The 18,268-nt window shown below is 49.5% G+C and overlaps 1 protein-coding gene across 11 annotated transcripts in view; it reads left to right on the top strand.

Moving 5' to 3' along the window:
• Positions 1–17,425, top strand: part of DNAAF8 (dynein axonemal assembly factor 8) — a 152,775-nt gene extending 135,350 nt beyond the window's left edge. For 6 of the 11 annotated variants that reach the window (XM_044979358.1, XM_044979356.1, XM_044979360.1 and 3 more), the window contains 5 exons: positions 6,037–6,157; positions 8,112–8,329; positions 9,828–9,910; positions 11,579–11,648; positions 17,137–17,422. In XM_044979358.1, coding sequence (XP_044835293.1) covers positions 6,037–6,157; positions 8,112–8,329; positions 9,828–9,910; positions 11,579–11,648; positions 17,137–17,214 — 570 coding nt within the window. In that variant the 3' untranslated portion in view covers positions 17,215–17,422. Of the gene's footprint in view, positions 1–6,036; positions 6,158–8,111; positions 8,330–9,827; positions 9,911–11,578; positions 11,649–17,136 lie in introns of all 11 variants that reach the window. The other 5 variants (XM_044979364.1, XM_044979362.1, XM_044979366.1 and 2 more) reach the window with 3 other exon arrangements.
• The last annotated feature ends 843 nt before the right edge of the window (positions 17,426–18,268 follow it).

Here is an 18,268-nt window from a genome sequence, read left to right as displayed (position 1 = left end):
AATATGCAACCTAAACCTCCCCCATTGCAACTTGAGACCATTACTCCTTCTTCTGTCATCTGCTACCACTGAGAACAGTCTAGATCCATCCTCTTTGGAACCCCCTTTCAGGTAGTTGAAAGCAGCTATCAAATCCCCCCTCATTCTTCTCTTCTGCAGACTAAACAATCCCAGTTCCCTCAGCCTCTCCTCATAAGTCATGTGCTCCAACCCCCTAATCATTTGTGTTGCCCTCCACTGGACTCTTTCCAATTTTTCCACGTCCTTCTTGTAGTGTGGAGCCCAAAACTGGACACAATACTCCAGATGAGGCCTCACCAAGGTCGAATAGAGGGGAACGATCACGTCCCTCGATCTGCTGGCAATGCCCCTACTTATACAGCCCAAAATGCCATTAGTCTTCTTGACAACAAGGGCAAACTGTTGACTCATATCCAGCTTCTCGTCCACTGTAACTCCTAGGTCCTTTTCTGCAGAACCACTTCCTAGCCATTTGGTCCCTAGTCTGTAGAAGTTCATGGGATTCTTCCATCCTAAGTGCAGGACTCTGCACTTGACCTTGTTGAACCTCATCAGATTTCTTTTGGCCCAATCCTCTCATTTGTCTAGGTCCCTCTGTATCCTCTCTCTACCCTCCAGCATATCTACCTCTCCTCCCAGTTTAGTGTCATCTGCAAACTTGCTGAGGGTGCAGTCCACACCATCCTCCAGATCATTAATAAAGATATTGAACAAAACCGGCCCCAGGACCGACCCTTGGGGCACTCTGCTTGATACCGGCTGCCAACTAGACATGGAGCCATTGATCACTACCTGTTGAGCCCGACGATCTAGTCAGCTTTCTATCCACCTTATAGTCCATTCATCCAGCCCATACTTCTTTAACTTGCCGGGAAGAATACTGTGGGAGACCGTATCAAAAGCTTTGCTAAAGTCAAGGAATAACATGTCCACTGCATTCCCCTCATCCACAGAGCCAGTTATTTGATCATAGAAGGGAATTAGGTTAGTCAGACATGACTTGCCCTTGGTGAATCCATGCTGACTGTTCCTGATCACTTTCCTCTCCTCTTAGTACTTCAGAATTGATTCCTTGAGGCCATGCTCCATGATTTTTCCAGAGACTGAGGTGAGGTTGACTGGCCTGTAGTTCCCCGGATCCTCCTCCTTCCCTTTTTCCAGTCAGCCAGGACCTTTTTTCCAGTCATCCAGGACCTCCCCCGATCACCATGAGTTTTCAAAGATAAAGGCCAATGGTTCTGCAGTCACATCCGCCAACTCCTTTAGCACCCTCGGATGCAGCGCATCCAGCCCCAAGGACTTGTGCTTGTCCAGCTTTTCTTAATAGCCCTGAACCACTTCTTTCTCCACAGAGGGTTGGTCACCTCTTCCCCATACTGTGCTGCCCAGTGCAGCAGTCTGGGAGCTGACCTTGTTCGTGAAGACAGAGGCAAAAAAAGCATTGAGTACATTAGCTTTTTCCATCCTCTGTCACTAGGTTGCCTCCCTCATTCAGTAAGGGGCCCACACTTTCCTTGACTTTCTTCCTGTTGCTAACATACCTGAAGAAACCCTTCTTGTTACTCTTAACATCTCTTGCTAGCTGCAACTCCAAGTGTGATTTGGCCTGAAGCTTTAGAACCAGGATTCCCCAATTGAGTCGACAGGGGTGTTTCTGAAGTGGCTCACTGGCAATGAGAGTCACAGACAGAAGCAATCTAGCCTCTCTGACATTCAGGTGGTAGAAAACAAGAGTCTGATTTGCCAAGCCACTGAGCATCTGCAACTCCCATCGACATGAGTTAGACATGGAGGTGTGCAGCACTTCTGAAAATCATGCCCCAGGACTTTTCTTGAGGCACAATACTGAGGAACCTAATCGAACTGGTCTGGCATTCTCTCAGTCCTCCTGCCCCATCAGCATACAATTGCACAGAGCCACAGAAAGCTACAGGGAATGATGTGGAAGAAGGATTTTTCCCAGGGCTTTCCCTGAGCCACATGAATTTCAAGAGAATCCCATTTGCAAAACAGATGGGAAGAAAAATACTTGGTAAAAATTTACTTGATAAGAAAGACTTCTCTGGGGGTTGTCTTGCAAGAAATACTGTGCTGGAGGACCCCTGTTAGAATATATAACACCTGAGGGATAAGGAGCCTCATCCTAGAACAGCAACCCAGTCATCCCCATCCCATTCCATTTCATAGTAGATTCAGTGTTGAATACATGGGTGGAGAACCAGGCTTGTACTGGGGAAGGAGCAACTGAAAGTCAGGTGAAACCCTGCTTCTTCAAATTGCATGCAGTACATGACATGGGAGAGCCTTCTTCCCTTTCCATCTATGGAGTATTTAGAATAAAATACCTGTGTGAACTATCTTTCTGCTCCCAGCCTCTTGCTGGCGAGATTGGGAGGAGCTGAGAGTGTTGCAGAGGCAATGCACTTAGTTTGCTCTTATATACAAAGATTGTAGGTGCCTCAGAAATCCTTGCCAGCTCCTGCCCAGAGGCTATATTCAGGCCCAAGGGAAAGGAGTGAACCATGCCACTCGAGCAACCTTGCCTGCCAACTAAGGAGTGTAACTGATGGGCTGTAAAAGGAGTCCTGTCCAGTCCTCCCTGGCTGGGAAGATGTTAGCTGTGATGTAAGGCCTCAAGGGTAAAGGACAAAAAGCAGTGGGAAATGAGGGACACTAAACCTTCAAGAAAGACATAGAAGTACCTTGGGGAATATAGAAGAGCAAAAGCTCCATGCCCAGACAGAGACTCCCCTACCCTGAGATTAGCTTGAACACTTCCTATTTGGGGAGTGCTTGGAGATGGGAACGCAAGGCAGCAGAGGGTTAGGTTTTACAATGAATTGTTGCACTAACCATCCACCTCAAGAGCCAAGGGATTTAGGAAATAAATTAAAATCAATATGCAGGTTCTGTCTGGCGTGGGCATTTATCCAGATCCACCATGCAGTCTGCAGTCATCTGCAGTCTCTGCTCAGAAGAGTTTCAGCCTCTGAAATAGCTCTGTGGGAAGCCCTGCACTGGAATAGCACTGGGGGCTGGGGCCCAAACTGAGGTGCACGGGCACAGCTGTGTGAAATCTTAGGGCTGCAATAGCCAGGGGGCTGCAGGTCAGGAGTGAGGTGTGCTGCCAGAGCTGTGAGGGGGCTCGGGCTGAGAAGTAGAGGATCACAAAGGGCTGCTGGCCAGGAGGAGGTGTAAGGGTAGATTTGTGCCGTGGAAGCCTGTACAGCGATTGGCTGGATTATGTCTGGGACTAGCTGCTAGGCCTTCACTTTCATAAAAACCACTTCCTCCCAAACTCATCTGTCCTGAAAACATTACAGACAACTCATTGCTAGTGTCCGCTACTGAGGGATAGGCTAGACAAGGAGGCCAGACTAGATGATCACAATGGTTCCTTCTGGCCTTGGAATCTATGATGGGGAACAAAAAGAGTTATCAGTAACCCCTCCCCTCCCCTCCTGCTGCTTCCCCACTGTCCCCAAATCCCCATTATGCCTCCATGCTGATCTTCCCACTTCCTGCCTGTGCCCTGCCCTTTCCCAGCCTGACAGAAAGAGCCACACAGAGACAGCCTCGGGGGGTCACATCAAGAGAGTGGGTTGGTTAGGAAAGTCCAGATTAGCTCCTCATGAAAGTCCTAACATGACCTGTCTCTCAATGACCACAACCCCCCCATCACCCCCATCCTGGGGGCCCCACACAAACCCCAGATCAGTCCTGTAGGTGATGCACACCTGGGAATTAGCCAGTGTCATAAGGTTGAGAGGCAGGAAAAGGCAAGTGGGAGGAAGGGAGAATCCAGTGCTTAATTACTGTGTTAGATGGACTCTTTCTTTGCTTGTAGCTGCAAAAGGATGGCACCAATCCCTAGGACATACAACATATCTCCAGGCAAGCTATTCCTATAATGGCACCAGCTTAAACAGTGGGGCCCTGTACCTGTCATATGTACCAGCACTGCAAGGGTTAAATGGTTTAGGCTGCCAGGAACTTAATCCGCCAGTGAAAAACTACTTAAGCTGCCTGTAGCTAAAATGAAATGAGAAGCCTTTATTTTCCTGGTAGCTATTCTGATTTTATTTTCCAGTATGATCCTCTCATCCAAAGAGTTGGGGAGCTAGAAATGCTACACTTATGCCAGAGGAAGAGGAGCCTTTGACATGAATATGTGGGTTGATTCTTAGAGATTTGAGAGTCTGGCCTAGGCAGGGACTTTAGCTGTAGGATCTTTTAAAAAATAACAGGGCGCTATCCTGAATTAACCACAAAGAAGGGTGTGGCAAAGTACCTTCTTCTCCTCAGCAGGCTCGGTCATTTTTAGCCTTGGCGACACAGGCTTGGGCAAAGCAAACCCTTCCAGGTAGCACAGGGTCTGGCTAATTCTTCCCTCGGTCAGTCCCTTGTGCTGGTTTTCTCCCCTTCTGGGGACAGAGCACAACCTTCCTTGCTGGAAGGGTTCCAAGCCTTACTGCACCTAACTTGCTGACAGCTTCCCTACTTCTCTCACTCTCCCCCCTGCTTCCACGCCAGTGAGGGTTTAAAAAAGGTCTCCAGCAGTTGGAGCCAGCTGAACCTAATTAGTTCCCTGGTAACCCCTTTTCCAGCTGAACCTTATTTCCCCCTGGTTATCTCTTCTCAGTGGATTGGGAGAGGCCTTTTAACCCCCTGGGACTAAATTACTACCCCTCCCTTTGTAGCCATTTGTCCTGGGTTTGCCACAAGGGGTAATGTATGCAGAGCGTTCCTTGAGCTCCTGACTACACAACAGGGCCTTTCCTAGGCTGGCAATTACAGGTGTATGCAACATCCTGACAAAACACTTCACAGCTTCCCTGAATAACTATTTACAAAGCTTCACCCCTCCTGATTACAGAATCACAGAAGACTAGGGTTGGAAGAGACCTCAGGAGGTCATCTAGTCCAGCCCCCTGCTCAAAGCAGGACCAACCCCAATTAATCATCCCAGCCAGGGCTTTGTCAAGCCAGGCCTTAAAAACCTCTAAGGATGGAGATTCCACCATCTCCCTAGGTAACCCATTCCAGTGCTTCACCACCCTCCTAGTGAAATAGTTTTTCCTAATATCCAACCTAGACCTCCCCCACTGCAACTTGAGACCATTGCTCCTTGTTCTGTCATCTGCCACCACCTAGAACAGCCAAGCTCCATTCTCTTTGGAACCACCCTTCACGTAGTTGAAGGCTGCTATCAAATCCCCCCTCACTCTTCTCTTCTGCAGACTAAATAAGCCCAGTTCCCTCAGCCTCACCTCATAAGTCATGTGCCCCAGCCCCCTGATCATTTTTGTTGCCCTCCGCTGGACTCTTTCCAATTTTTCCACATCCTTTCTGTAGTGGGGGGCCCATAACTGGACACAATACTCCAGATGTGGACTCACAAGTGCCAAATAGAGGGGAATAATCACTTCCCTCAATCTGCTGGCAATGCTCCTACTAATGCAGCCCAATATGCCGTTAGCCTTCTTGGCAGCAAGGACACACTGTTGACTCATATCCAGCTTCTCGTCCACTGTAATCCCCAGGGCCTTTTCTGCAGAACTGCTGCTTAGCCAGTTGATCCCCAGCCTGTAGCAGTGCATGGGATTCTTCCTTCCTAAGTGCAGGACTTTGCACTTGTCCTTGTTGAAACTCATCAGATTTCTTTTGGCCCAATCCTCCAATTTGTTTAGGTCACTCTGGACCCTATCCCTACCTCTCCCCCCATCTTAGTGTCATCCACAAACTTGCTGAGGGTGCAATCCATTCCATCATCCAGATCATTAGTGAAGATGTTGAACAAAACCGGCCCCAGGACAGACCCCTGGGGCACTCCTCTTGATATCGGCTGCCAACTAGACATTGAGCCGTTCATCACTACCCGTTGAGCCCAACGATCTAACAGGCTTTCTATCCACCTTATAGGCCATTCATCTGATCCGTACTTTTTTAACTTGCTGGCAAGAATACTGTGGGAAACCAATCACATGACATGCCTTTCCCCCTTCCCTCCTGCAGATTTGTAACATGAAATGTGACCCGATAGTCAGACCGGAAATCAGCAAGCGGCGCAGGATTGTAAAACATGAAACAAGAAGGCAACTCAATTTCCTGGGCTCCAAGCAGCAGCATAGTCTAAGTAAGGAAATGCAGAACTCGCTCATTATAGGCCTCAAACTGCTATTGATTAGTTGACCAGCAAAACAAACCATCTGGTGGCAGCCAACATCGGTATTCATGTCCTTTCAGAAAGCAGAGACAGTTTGGAGCTGGAAAGAACCAGGGGCGGCTCTACAAATTCGGCCGCCCCAAGCAGTCATGCCCGGGAGGCGCCCCCAAGCTGCGGGAGCAGCGGACCTCCCGCGGGCATGACTGCGGAGGGTCCGCTGATCGCGCGGCTCGGCTGGACCTCCAGCAGCTGCGGGCGGTTCGCTGGTCCGGCGGCTCCGGTTGAGCCGCCGCAGTCATGCCTGCGGCAGGTCCGCCGGCCCAGCCTGCCGCCCCCCCGGGAAAGGGCTGCCCCAGGCGGGTGCTTGCCCCGCTGGGCTCTGGAGCCGGCCCTGGAAAGAACTACTCAAAAGTAGTTCAGGCCTGTTAACCCCTTGAATGCCAGGCCTTTTCCATGGACTTCAATGGGCTTTGGATCAGGGCCCATGTGCCTCATTAGCATGATGAGCACACTTAAGGCCACATCTTCTCATCCATGCCCATATTATTGCCTTGCACATTAATAAGTAAGGGACAGGCTGCACAGAGGCATGGGTTTTAACTGTCCCTCACTGTGGAGGATTAGACCTAGCCCGTAACCTTACTCACTCCCACAGGTCACTTCTGCTTGTGCCAGATTGTTCTCAAGGAACTGCAGGAATAAGGTATTGGTAAATCTGTGCATAAGGGGGAGCATGCTAGGTGAACTGATGGCCCCATGCACCGCTGTCTGCTTGCTGACCTTCCCACCTGGGGATAGTTCAATCAGTGACTATTTTCCATCTAACATTTCAACTCAGGCAAATGTGAAATGAGAAGGCGTATCAGACAAGGCTGCGTGAGAGGCCATCAGTATCTCTCCAGTCCAGGTCTTTCCTGACAGTAGTTCCCAGCCCGTTCCCATCCTGCAGAACCTTTTCTCAAGTAGTTGCACAGTAGGAAAGGGCCAGGTTTATAGCACAGGTCCCAAACTGTTTATCTGTTTCTTGATTTAAAAGAGTTATTGCAAGTAAAACACTTCCCTGAGGAGGCGGGGGAATACTTTGCAAGCTGCATGCAGCACTTTGTTTTCTAATCTTGGCAGCAAATCCTGGAATCTCCCTCCTGCTAGCTCCTGGGTGCTGTTTTGTAAATGTCTCACCTTTACTTTGAGGGTGTCTCAGTAGAGTGAAGAGTAATGAAATATACTGGACTGACACAGTACACCCATACATCAGCTTCTGAGACAGTCTCCAGAGTGGGACTGTCCTGAGAAGGCAAGGACATGTGGCCACTAAACCATCAGGCACTTACAGTAAGTGCTTCTAGTAAGTCAGATGCCGCATCCTTTCAGAGTAGCAGCCGTGTTAGTCTGTATCCCCAAAAAGAACAGGAGTACTTTATAGATCATCTTGGACACTAGAGGGCTCTATTGCACACACAGAAACCTGTCCCTTTGGCTCCTATTCATCAAATCCACAAAGCTTTTGCCTATACAAACAAACAGATTTATCATAGGGAAAATATGAAACACACCAAACTTTACAGCTGCTGATCAGAATTACATGTTTGGATTATAAAACCAGATGGATTAACAGATTTCTTTGCCTGGAAGAAATTAAATGGAATAGTATCTCATGTAGTAAATCAAGCGCTGTCCTGGTCTGATGTCTCTGAAAATGGGGTCATTACTACTGTCTATCTACACACCACACACAGACACACCAGTTCAGCAGCTTGGAATGAGCAATCACATCTGCAAGCAACTAAACAACATAACAGCTCATGAATCTCTGATCCTTGTGTTATTTATTTTGTTTGGGGGAGGGGAGGGTGTTTAGAGGGTTTTTTTTTTTAACAAAAAATATTAAACAACCATCTGTTGTGTTTTGATCTTTTCCCATCAGACCTGCCATTGCTTGATACACTCTGCCAAACCACTTGCCTGATACTTCCCAGGATAATCCTTCGGGGTTCAGAGCGCCCGCCTTACCTTGGACTGCTAGACCAGCTGATTGGCAGAGATTTCACAGTGACAGGGGTACGGCTCACCGTGCTGGACAAATCACAGGCCTACCTCATCTCTGAGACTCTGAGCACTGAGGGGTGCAACGTTTCGACAATGGTATGGACCAATGGAGCTACTCTTCCCTCTGCCCCCCAAACAAGAAGAGCCATTTGCTAGTCTATACAGTTCTTAGTTTCACTTAGTTGTGACTCCCTGTTAGGCCTTCGAGTAGATCCCCCTGTCAGTGCATAATAGTTCTTTATTACACTTGCTAGTCTTGATTCCAGGCTAGTTATAAATACAGGGGTATCCCCAATTTCTCTTGGGAATCTATGCCACGGGTTCAGGGAGGACGTTTTCCCTGATATATACAGCCTCTATTTCCCTGTTGTTAATTTCACCCCATTAATCCCTATCCCCCTTTTGCTATGCTAACTAATCCCTCTCTCTTCTTAGTGATTACACTCTTGACTTATTGGGAGGGGATTTTATCCCCCACCGCCTAGTTCTCGCTTAGCCAATCTAAGCATATTTAACTGTTTCATAGGTTTTACTATGAGCTTTCTGGTGCTGAGGCACCCAATAGTAATCTCCAGGATAGTCCAGTGTGTTCACACACAGCTATTCGGAGCTCGATACTGCAAAGGGCTGAGAACTTGAGCCCTCCTCTAACAAAGCACTTAAGCATGTGCTTAACTTAAGCATGTGAGGCTTGTTGTTGAAGTCCGTGGAGCTATGCCCATTTATGCCAGCTGAGGATCTGACCCCCTCCCTGGCTGCTGCGTGAAAGACACACCCAGAGAGGGAGCCGGCTAAGGTGAAGCAGAGAAGCGACTATACAAGAATGTGCTGTCAGATGTACAAAGCAAACAGTGGGGGGGAATGATTTTCCTGGAAGTGGCTATAAACAAAGGACTGTCAAATGCACACAGTCACCCAACTGAGAAAACACAGACAAATATTTTTGCCTCTGACCTTTAAGCTTGAGGGATCTTAGTTATTACTGTAGCAAGAGCAGGTAAGATTTTTCAAAGCATGATTTTTAAACTGACACTACCCCTTTAAAGTACGTCTGTATAGAAGAGCAATTCCCCTTTGGTTATCCCAAGGATACCAGTCCCTCCTGTGCCAGGCAAGATCTCCAGCTATTATAGGAAGGACAAAAGGGTGGGTAGTATGATGGAAGCCAAGCAGCATCAGTAAGTGTAGCCCAGAAATCGTTTTCCCCAATCAGAGAGGAATGTTTTCAAACAGAGTTAGACAGGGCTGATGTATTTCCATACAGGTCTGATCGTGCTGAGCCAAAGGGAGTCATTACAGCAGTCATTCTCCCCGCCCCCCCACCAGTGCAGTCTGAGTAACACACCTGAGGCCACACTTTCTTTTCAATACCTCAGTTTTCCCCTCACCCAGAGGGAAATGACCAGGAAAAATGTAAAGCCCGGGGAGAATGAATAACTGAACTCTGGTGGAGCAGGCATTTCAAAGCGCATGCTGCCCCATCTCTTTCATCCCCCACGCAGCGCGCAAGCTGTTCCTTGTGCTGTCAGCAGCCGATCGCAGAGTTACTTAAGTGGGGCTCAGTACCAGCTTGGTGGTCTTCCCTCCCTTGCAGTGTTCCCTGTTGGACGGGGCATGTCTGGTGGTAGCAGCACAGCGAGACAATGCCGTTATTTGCTTTGACTCCCTGCTGGACAGGTAAGCACGGACAATACCACATCAGCCACATGCCAGAGAGCTCTTGAGCTGATCATGGGGCTGGGTTGTCTTCTCTGTAATTCATTTCCAGTTTAGCCTCTCCTAAGGGTAGGTACCTTGCAAAGGCCATGCATTTGTCATTATTTATGTGGGGTGTGTGTGGGGGGGTGTATGCGTCAGCATGTTAGAGAGCTTTTAATTTCTGAAGTCACACAACCTAAACACCCCCACCCAGGTGATGGAGTCTCTCAACGACGCAGTAAGGATGGCTTTGAGATTTTATTTTGCAAACACACAGGGAGTTCTCCAAAATAAAGTCTCGCTTAGAGAATAAACCTGCTGAATCAATAAACTTCCTAGGAGAAAATCTGTGTAGATTCTGCATTTACCATGGAAACCCGATTTCAAACAAACACCAGAGAGCGAAATAAAAAATCAACCTGTTCAATAAATCACCACAAATGCCTGGTAGAGGAATTCATGTGCTAAAACAAACAGAACCCCCCATGGGGACTGATTAGTGGAACAGAATTATCATCAGACCAATTAACCCATTGGACCCAGGAGGCTGATATTTTGCAACATGATGTGCAGTTACATGCACCTGGCTTCTTCTGATGGCTCTACTGTGCCAAGAACTTGGCAGAGCCCATGCATGAGGGTCATCACACAGCACAACAGGCCAACTCACTGCTGTGCATCCAGGGGTGGCTCCAGGCACTAGCGCACAGAGCGCATGCCTGGGGTGGCAAGCTGCGGGGGCAGCCTGCCAGTCGCCATGAGAACGGCAGTCAGGCTGCCTTCGGCGGCATGCCTGCGGGAGATCCGCCAGTCCCACGGTTTCGGCGGCAATTCGGCGGCGGGTATGCCGAAGGTGCAGGACCGGTGGACCTCCCGCAGGCATGCCACCGAAAGCTGCCTGACTGCCGTGCTTGGGGCGGCAAAATACATAGAGCCGCTCCTGTGTGCAGCATCCGCTTGGATAACACCATCAGAATACTGCTCACAAGAATGCTGGAAAATGATCAGATCTTTCAAAATACATTGGTAGGCCATTTGGAGACATTGGCCAACTATGAAGGGGGTCTGAGGTTGTCACCCAAGCTCAGTACCTAGTTGTGGGAGCTGGGAATCAGCCAAGTGACTTAGGGAGCCTCACTGGTTTTCATTGGGACATAGTCTCCTAAATCAAGGTGTTTTGGAAACTCTTACCCAGCACCTCTAGTCCTTGTCCTCTGGCTGATTCGGGCTTTGATGGGCTTGAGGGTGGGAAGAGCGAGGACTAGTGGAGGCCTCTTGGTTCTGAGAGTGGCTCCAGAAGGCCTGGGTATTTGGGAAAAAGCTAAAACTAAGTCCTTTAGAATTTCCCTGTGTGAGATCTTTGCTTTCCACCAGAGATAAATACCCCACTGCCCCAGAGACTCTATTACATCACTGGTCATTACTGTTTGTCTGAGGGATTATATTTTAAGAGCCCCAATCCATTTATACAAAGCTTTGTAAAACCCTGGATTTATCCGTGTAAAAAAGTTCAGCAACAGATGCACATGGCCTGAGCTGCTGGCAAAGAACATACCCCTCTCCTCAGCTAAGTCATTTGCAGCCTCTGAGAGCTTAGACAGCAGAGTAACACTTGCTTCTCTCTTGCTATTTTTTCTCTCTCCCCAGTGGCCGCTGGCAGAAGCAGGCTGTGCTGGACTGCATGCAGCATCTTCTGTATCCCCAAACGGAGAAACAGGCAAGTGGAGGAGGCCCTGGTCCACATAAATAGCCATTTTTCTTTCCATTTTGTTCTGCTGGCTGTAGATTAAGTAGAGCTGGTCAGAAAACAGTTTTTATTTTTGGTGGAAAATTTGAACAAAAATTAAACTCTCTTGATGAGGGAAGGAGAGGTGCATCATGGGAGTCCCTGGCAGTGGTGCATCAAGGGAGATGTATTTTGGCCAGAGATCTCAGCCCATGGAAAAGAATGGGAGCATAAGGCTCCCAAACTACAATTCCCATGAGGCACCGCACTGCCACTTGGAATAAAAATATTTTGTCCTTTTGGCAAAACAGCACATTTTTGTACATAAATTGAATACTTTTCATGAAAAGTTTCATTTGGTTGAAAGCCTAATTTTCCATCAAAAAATAGTTTTGATAGAAAATTGTCCACTCGGCATTAAAATTCTAGAAGCCCTCGCTCTGAAGTGAGCTCATTAACCCTTTAAACGATGGGCTGGTTGGCTGTTTTCTCAACAGCGCATTGCAAACAGGGAGAGATTGTGTCAAGCAGCTCCAAACTAGACAAGAGCTTTGGAGGCAGGGTGCTGGCTGAACAAGAAGGTTTAGGGGTATAAAGAGCTGGGATCTCATGAGAAATGGTAGCCAGCAAATCAGCCCATCTGGAAAAGCAAGGGAGAGTGTCAGATGTGTTGGCACATGGCATAGCTCTCATTGGAGCTGACAACAGATGGCAGATTTTCCCCAAAATCAACATTCAGCCCCAGCATCCTAAGGGTTAAGCCTCAGAAGATACAGCTGGGATGGCACCCCTGGGTCTGTGTTCTTGCCAAGGCAGGCGCTCCCACAATCAGCGCTGTAAAGCTGTAGTGTCCAGCACCAGGTGTTCCGTGTTGCCCCAACAGGCAGTGCAGGTCCCTTGATGCTGCACTGAGAATGTGCTACAAAGCCTGGGAAGGTCTGCAAACCCCAGCTCTTTGGTAGCCCATCGTTAGAAACCAGCTACGAGTGTTTGACACCATAATACCTGCTGCTGCCAATAGTGCTCGACTGTTGCCATGTTGCCAGGACAACAGTTCTGGGCGGCCCACTGGTTTTTGGGATGCCCTCTGATTTGCTTGGGAAACTATATTGGTTGTCGCTGTCTGACATAAAATCTCTTCTGTCTTGTGCCAATAAATGGGCGCTCAGCCCATGATTAAGAGGCTTGGGATGCTTTCTGTACCGGGACAAGTTCCATTGCTGTACATGTGCCCAACCCAGCCTCTCCACCATTCAGCATATTGGGCCCAATCTCATTTCCACTGAAGGCAAGGACAAAACTCCCATTGATTCCAGTGGGAGCAGGAATTTACCGATGAGGCCTTCAGCTTTGCCCTGAGAAGAGCAAATGTGGCATTTTGCAATCAATGCAGAAAACAGTGCCCCCTTCATGACAGATAGGGTTGCACAGTGGGAAATACCGTCTCCCATTGTCAAGAGGTCTTTTACTCAGGTAGCTTTAGAAATGACCAAGCAGGCCCGCTGGAATTTACCGACGAGGCCTTCAGCTTTGCCCTGAGAAATGACCGAGCAAAACCCGAGGAGCAAACTCCTAGAAAAAATTAGTGTAAACTGCCTCAAAGGATGTCCCTGGGAACCATATTTGACCCTCTGGTCCCTTGCTAATGAATTTACGAAGTGCCAACCAGGCCTCCCAGGCCAGAGCTAATGAGAAACAATATGATGTCAGGCAGAGGGCTAAATAAGAGGAGCTAAGATTTGCAGCAGATCACGTGAGCAGAGCTGCAGCCTTCAATAGTGGTGCTAAGCCATGCACAGTACTGAAAAGGGATTGCCTGTTTAGCTCATGTCTCATAGACTTAAAGGCCAGGAGGCAGGACCGGATTAACCTTTTGTGGGCCCAGTGTCAAACATATTTGTGGGCCCCCATGGAGGCAATGGAGCATGGTGCAGGGAGGTCAGTGCATAGAGCGAGGGACCAGCCAGGGGCAATGGAGCGTGGCATGGCAGGGGCAGCCCCACTCTGCCCAGCCCAGTGCGAGGGCTCTATTTACATGCTGCCAGCAAGCCCCTTCCCCTCGGGGGTGGGCCCATACCACGCAGCCCCCATGCCCAACACTCCATAGGCACTGACAACCCACAGAGAACCCCCAGAAAAAAAATAGTGTGTGCTGAGCACCCACCGTCAGCCCCACCAATCAGCTCCTCCCTCTCCCCCCAGCGCATCCTGCCTGCCGCTGATGAGCTGTTCAGCAGCGGGCAGGAGGCGCTAGTGGGGGAGGGAGAGGAGCAGGGGCAGGAAGAAGCGGAGCAAAGGTGTGGGGGGTGCTCAGGGGAAGGTTGGAATAGAGCAGGAAGAGGTGGCATTGGGCGGGGTGGGACCTTCGGGGAAATGGTGGAGTGGGGGCAGGGCTTGGGGCAGAGCAGGGTCAAGCACCGCTGGGGAAATCAGAAAGTCAGCACCTCTGCAACACCCCCCTTCTATGGCCAGAGCCTCCCCCAGATCCACTATGCCCAGCGCACACACACCCCAGTTCCCCTCCACAAATGCACGGCGCCCTGCACGACACCACCCCTGCCCAGCGCCCCCCTGCCCACAGCCCCACCACAACTGCCCAGCACCCCACACAGAACCCCCACTCCCTAGTGCCCCAACACACAGAGATCTTCCCCAACCCCTCACAGCCCAGCACCCCCCCAGACCTCCCAGAGACCCACTCCCCCACATCTTGCCTTCCGGCTGCACTCACCAGCCCTGCTGGGAGGTGACTGTGTCTGCCGGGCTGAGCTGGCAGCGCAGCCAGGGCTGGTCCTGGGGCAGGGAATCACTCCGGCCCCTCAGGAGTGGCACTGTCTGGGCTCCCTCGGGACCCACTTGCCTGGAAGGGCCTAGCCAAAGCCCCCCCACTGCCCCCCCCCACAATTGGCCGAGATTGGCTAGGCGTCTGCACCAGTCCCATGTGGCTCAGCTCCAGGGAGACAGGCAGGACCTCACAGGTGGTGGGAAGCAGAGACTGTCCGGAGCCGGAGGTGCACTGGGGTCCAGCCAGGGGGCAGAGAGGAGCAAGTGATGGGTTTGGGTGAGGGGGGGCAGCAGGCTGCCAGGGTTGCAGGGTGCAGTACAAGCGGAGCACGCCAGGCCCCTTCTGAGCATGGACCCTGGTCCCTGGCGCCACTGGCGCCATTGTAAACCCGGCACTGCCAGAAGGGACCATCATGATCATCCAGTCTGTCCTCTCACATATTGCAGGCCACAGAACCTTGCCCACCCACTCCTGTAATACACCCATAAGCTCTGGCTGAGTTACTGAAGTCCTCAAGACTTCAAGTTACAGAGAATCCACCATTTACTCTAGTTCAAACCAGCAAGTGACCAATGTCCCACACTGCAGAGGAAGGCGAAAAAACCCCAGGGTCTCTGCCACTCTGATCTGGTGATGTCCTTCCAACCCCCACCTAGGGCGATCAGTTAGACCCTGAGCATGCAGGCAAGAACCATCAGCCAGACACCTGGGAAAGAATTCTCTCTAGTGTCATGGATGGGCCTTCTGTGTAAGGCACTATGACTATGATTAATGGAGATATCCTAACTATGAATCATTAGGTTACCCTTTAAGATCATATACCAAGACCAGGCAGCTGTACTGCACTGCTGCAAAAAGAGAGTGGTGGCTGCGTTGTTTTATGAGACTCACTCAAATATGTGGGGAGAGCACACACAGCTTCCTGCTATTTCCCTATAGGATTCTGCTGCCTTTTCTGTTTAACAAAGCACATGGTTACGTGTGTGTATATATCACACTGAAATTGAATTGTCAGGCTGGGATGACCTAAACCTTGGTTATGCACTTCTGTGCACTCTGATTGATTTTGGCCATCTGATTTGCACAACCACGGACAGTTATTTCCTACTAGCTGTATGCCAGGTAAGAGCCCCATTGCCCCCTGATCTAGCCGCTGTTAGCCAGTCAGAGTGGGAAGCTTTGCTTGGGCACTGTACAGATGTCAGTAACTGTACAGCAAATGTGCAAACCTGCCTCCTCTGAGTGGCAGCTCTAATCCCCCAGCTCTGTCTGGCTCCCGACCCCCCTGGGAGTTTTCCTACTGCTAACCAGCAGCCAAGATGGCTGTCTAGCTTCTCCCTCCCTTCAGCTGCATCAGAAAAACTCTATAACAGACATGGAGTAGAAGGGAAAAAATACTAGCAAGCAAAGAGACTGGGGTTGTGAGAGCAGCGAGGGAGAGGGAGGACTGTTTCCAAAGCACTCTGGGGAGATCCTCACACCCAGTCCAGCCTCTTTGTGCCAGGTGAAAGGGTCAGACTGCTGTAAAGGGGCTCTAAAAACCCCATATCTTCCAGGAGAAGGATTCCCCTAGTGCAGGCCCTAGGGAAGAGAGCCACGGTGCTATCTTCCAAGGACCTCCTCACAATACCTGGCATATGGACATGTCAAGGGCAGGGTTGGGGGCATGTTGTGGGGAGCCTCAGCACGTAGCATTGCAGGGATGCTGGGCAGCGCTGTGGCCCATAGGGCAGCCCCAAGAGGCTGCCATAATGTAGACCGGGGTAGGCAACCTATGGCATGCGTGACAAAGGCAGCACGCAAGCTGATTTTCAGTGGCGCTCACACTGCCCAGGTCCTGGCTCTGCATTTTAATTGAATTTTAAATTAAGCTTCTTAAACATTTTTAAAACCTTATTTAATTTACATACAACAATAGTTTAGTTCTATATTATAGACTTATAGAAAGAGACCTTCTAAAATGTTAAAATGTATGACTGGCACGAGAAACCTTAAATTAGAGTGAATAAATGAAGACTCGGCACAGCACTTCTGAAAGGTTGCAAACCCCTAATGTAGACAAACCCTGAGGTCTCTCTGTAACTCTGGGGGCTGTAGGGGAGCCCAGGATGGAAAAAGCACTAAGGTGTCTTGAAGCCAGTTTAGCTGCCCCCACCAGCCCCTGGGGCATAAACTCTGTGACACCCCTCTGAAAGGCACAGCCCAGAATGTGACCTTCTGACTTCTAGCTCTTCTTCAGGCCCCATCATGCCCTCACTGACTTGGATGGGAGTCCATGAGACAGGCGCTCCCTCTGTCACACTCCCCATACAGGTGACCTCACTGCATTGTTTGCCCCCAACTTGTCCCTCTCCATTCCTTTGGGAAGCATCAGGAACAAACCCACACAGCAGCCAGCCAGACCAGGAGAGCCAGGTTGGGGTTGGAAGGAAGGGGTGGGAGGAGGAGGAGCCTAGGGGATGTATTTAGATGATTTCCCATTCAGCACCTTGTACGTGTCATTTCTGTTTCTCTTTCATTGAAAACATGAGCCCTGAAAGTGTCTGTGTCATAATAATAACTGGAGGGTGTTTCCCTTCTGCTGGGCTAATCTGCACCTCTGCATCAGGATGGATTCAGCCTCAGATACACTTATTACCCGGTACACGGACAGTAAAAGCTGGCCTGCCCTCACCCCGCTTTCTTTTCTCCCAGGCTGAAGAGCTCCTCTGTTGCCTTTTTGACTCCTTAACATCCGACAGCTTCTACCGCATCGAAACCCAGGATTCCTAGCCAGGATTTTCTGTTCTCCTGACCAGCCCAAATGCAAATCCCATCACGGATATCAGCACAGGTGCACGCCCTCAGGACTCCACTGGTAGAACAGCCTTGTAACCATTTGTTATTAAAATGTCAAGCCCAGAGTGTGGTATTTGCATCACTAAGTTGAAGTAGGGGGTGATCAGAGAAATAATCAATCAACATTGGAGCCGTGGTTTCGAGGGGTATGATTTGAAAGGGGACTTGTCTGTGCAGCACAAAGAAAATTACAGAGCATTCCTCCATCTGGAGAACACTTTGGAGGCAGAGCACATGCAAAGAGTAGAACTTTCTCTGTGCTTGTTATTCTGTCTATTCCCCAGGAGCCATTTGATTGGGTACGTGGGACCCATCTTATTCTCCCCAAAGGAAACTGGAAGAAGACTCTGTTTTTGCTAATCACCAGCTTGTCCCTTGTGGAAGGGCCTGCTGCTTTCCTGTCTGGGTCGAAGGTCAGCTGCAGGCAGGGGAGATGGGCTATGGCAAGAATAGGGAGGAATCAGCCTTATACTGCAGCAAAATTAATCATTTGAGGCCCTCTCATAATTAGTCTGAATGTCTGAAGATTCCCATAGGGCCATTTTAGTCACTTGGGGTAAGGGTTACGATGCAGTCCTGCTCCCATTGAAGCAATGAGAATTAGACCAAGAGGAGTATGATCAATTGCTATCCTCAGCTGTCTTTAACCAAGACAAGTACTTCCAGCCCCACTCACCTGGGCTCTGTTTCCCTTCTCTCAGGAATGCCCTGCCATTGATTGTCCTCAATAACGTTCACCGATTGCAATGAGGATAAATCACAGTCTGTTTATTTGACACAGGAGCTAGAGAATGGAGAGAGAACCACAGTAAATAAAAGGGAAGCTGAATAAAACAAGAGCAGGCTGAGTGCTCTACAAAACCCCGCTAGCCAGGATAAAGCTATTGATTAAGCAGGATTAAAAGTCCTATAGCTTAATATCTGCTTGCCTCTGTTCCAGCCCTCACACTAACATCTCTCTCTGTTCCAGTTCCCAATACACAGTTCC

This window comes from Mauremys mutica, chromosome 11 (genome assembly GCF_020497125.1).
Source record: "Mauremys mutica isolate MM-2020 ecotype Southern chromosome 11, ASM2049712v1, whole genome shotgun sequence".
NCBI classification, from domain to species: Eukaryota; Metazoa; Chordata; order Testudines; family Geoemydidae; genus Mauremys; species Mauremys mutica.
Note: the sequence above shows the minus strand (reverse complement) of the source record. Positions and strands in the feature narration are given on the sequence as shown.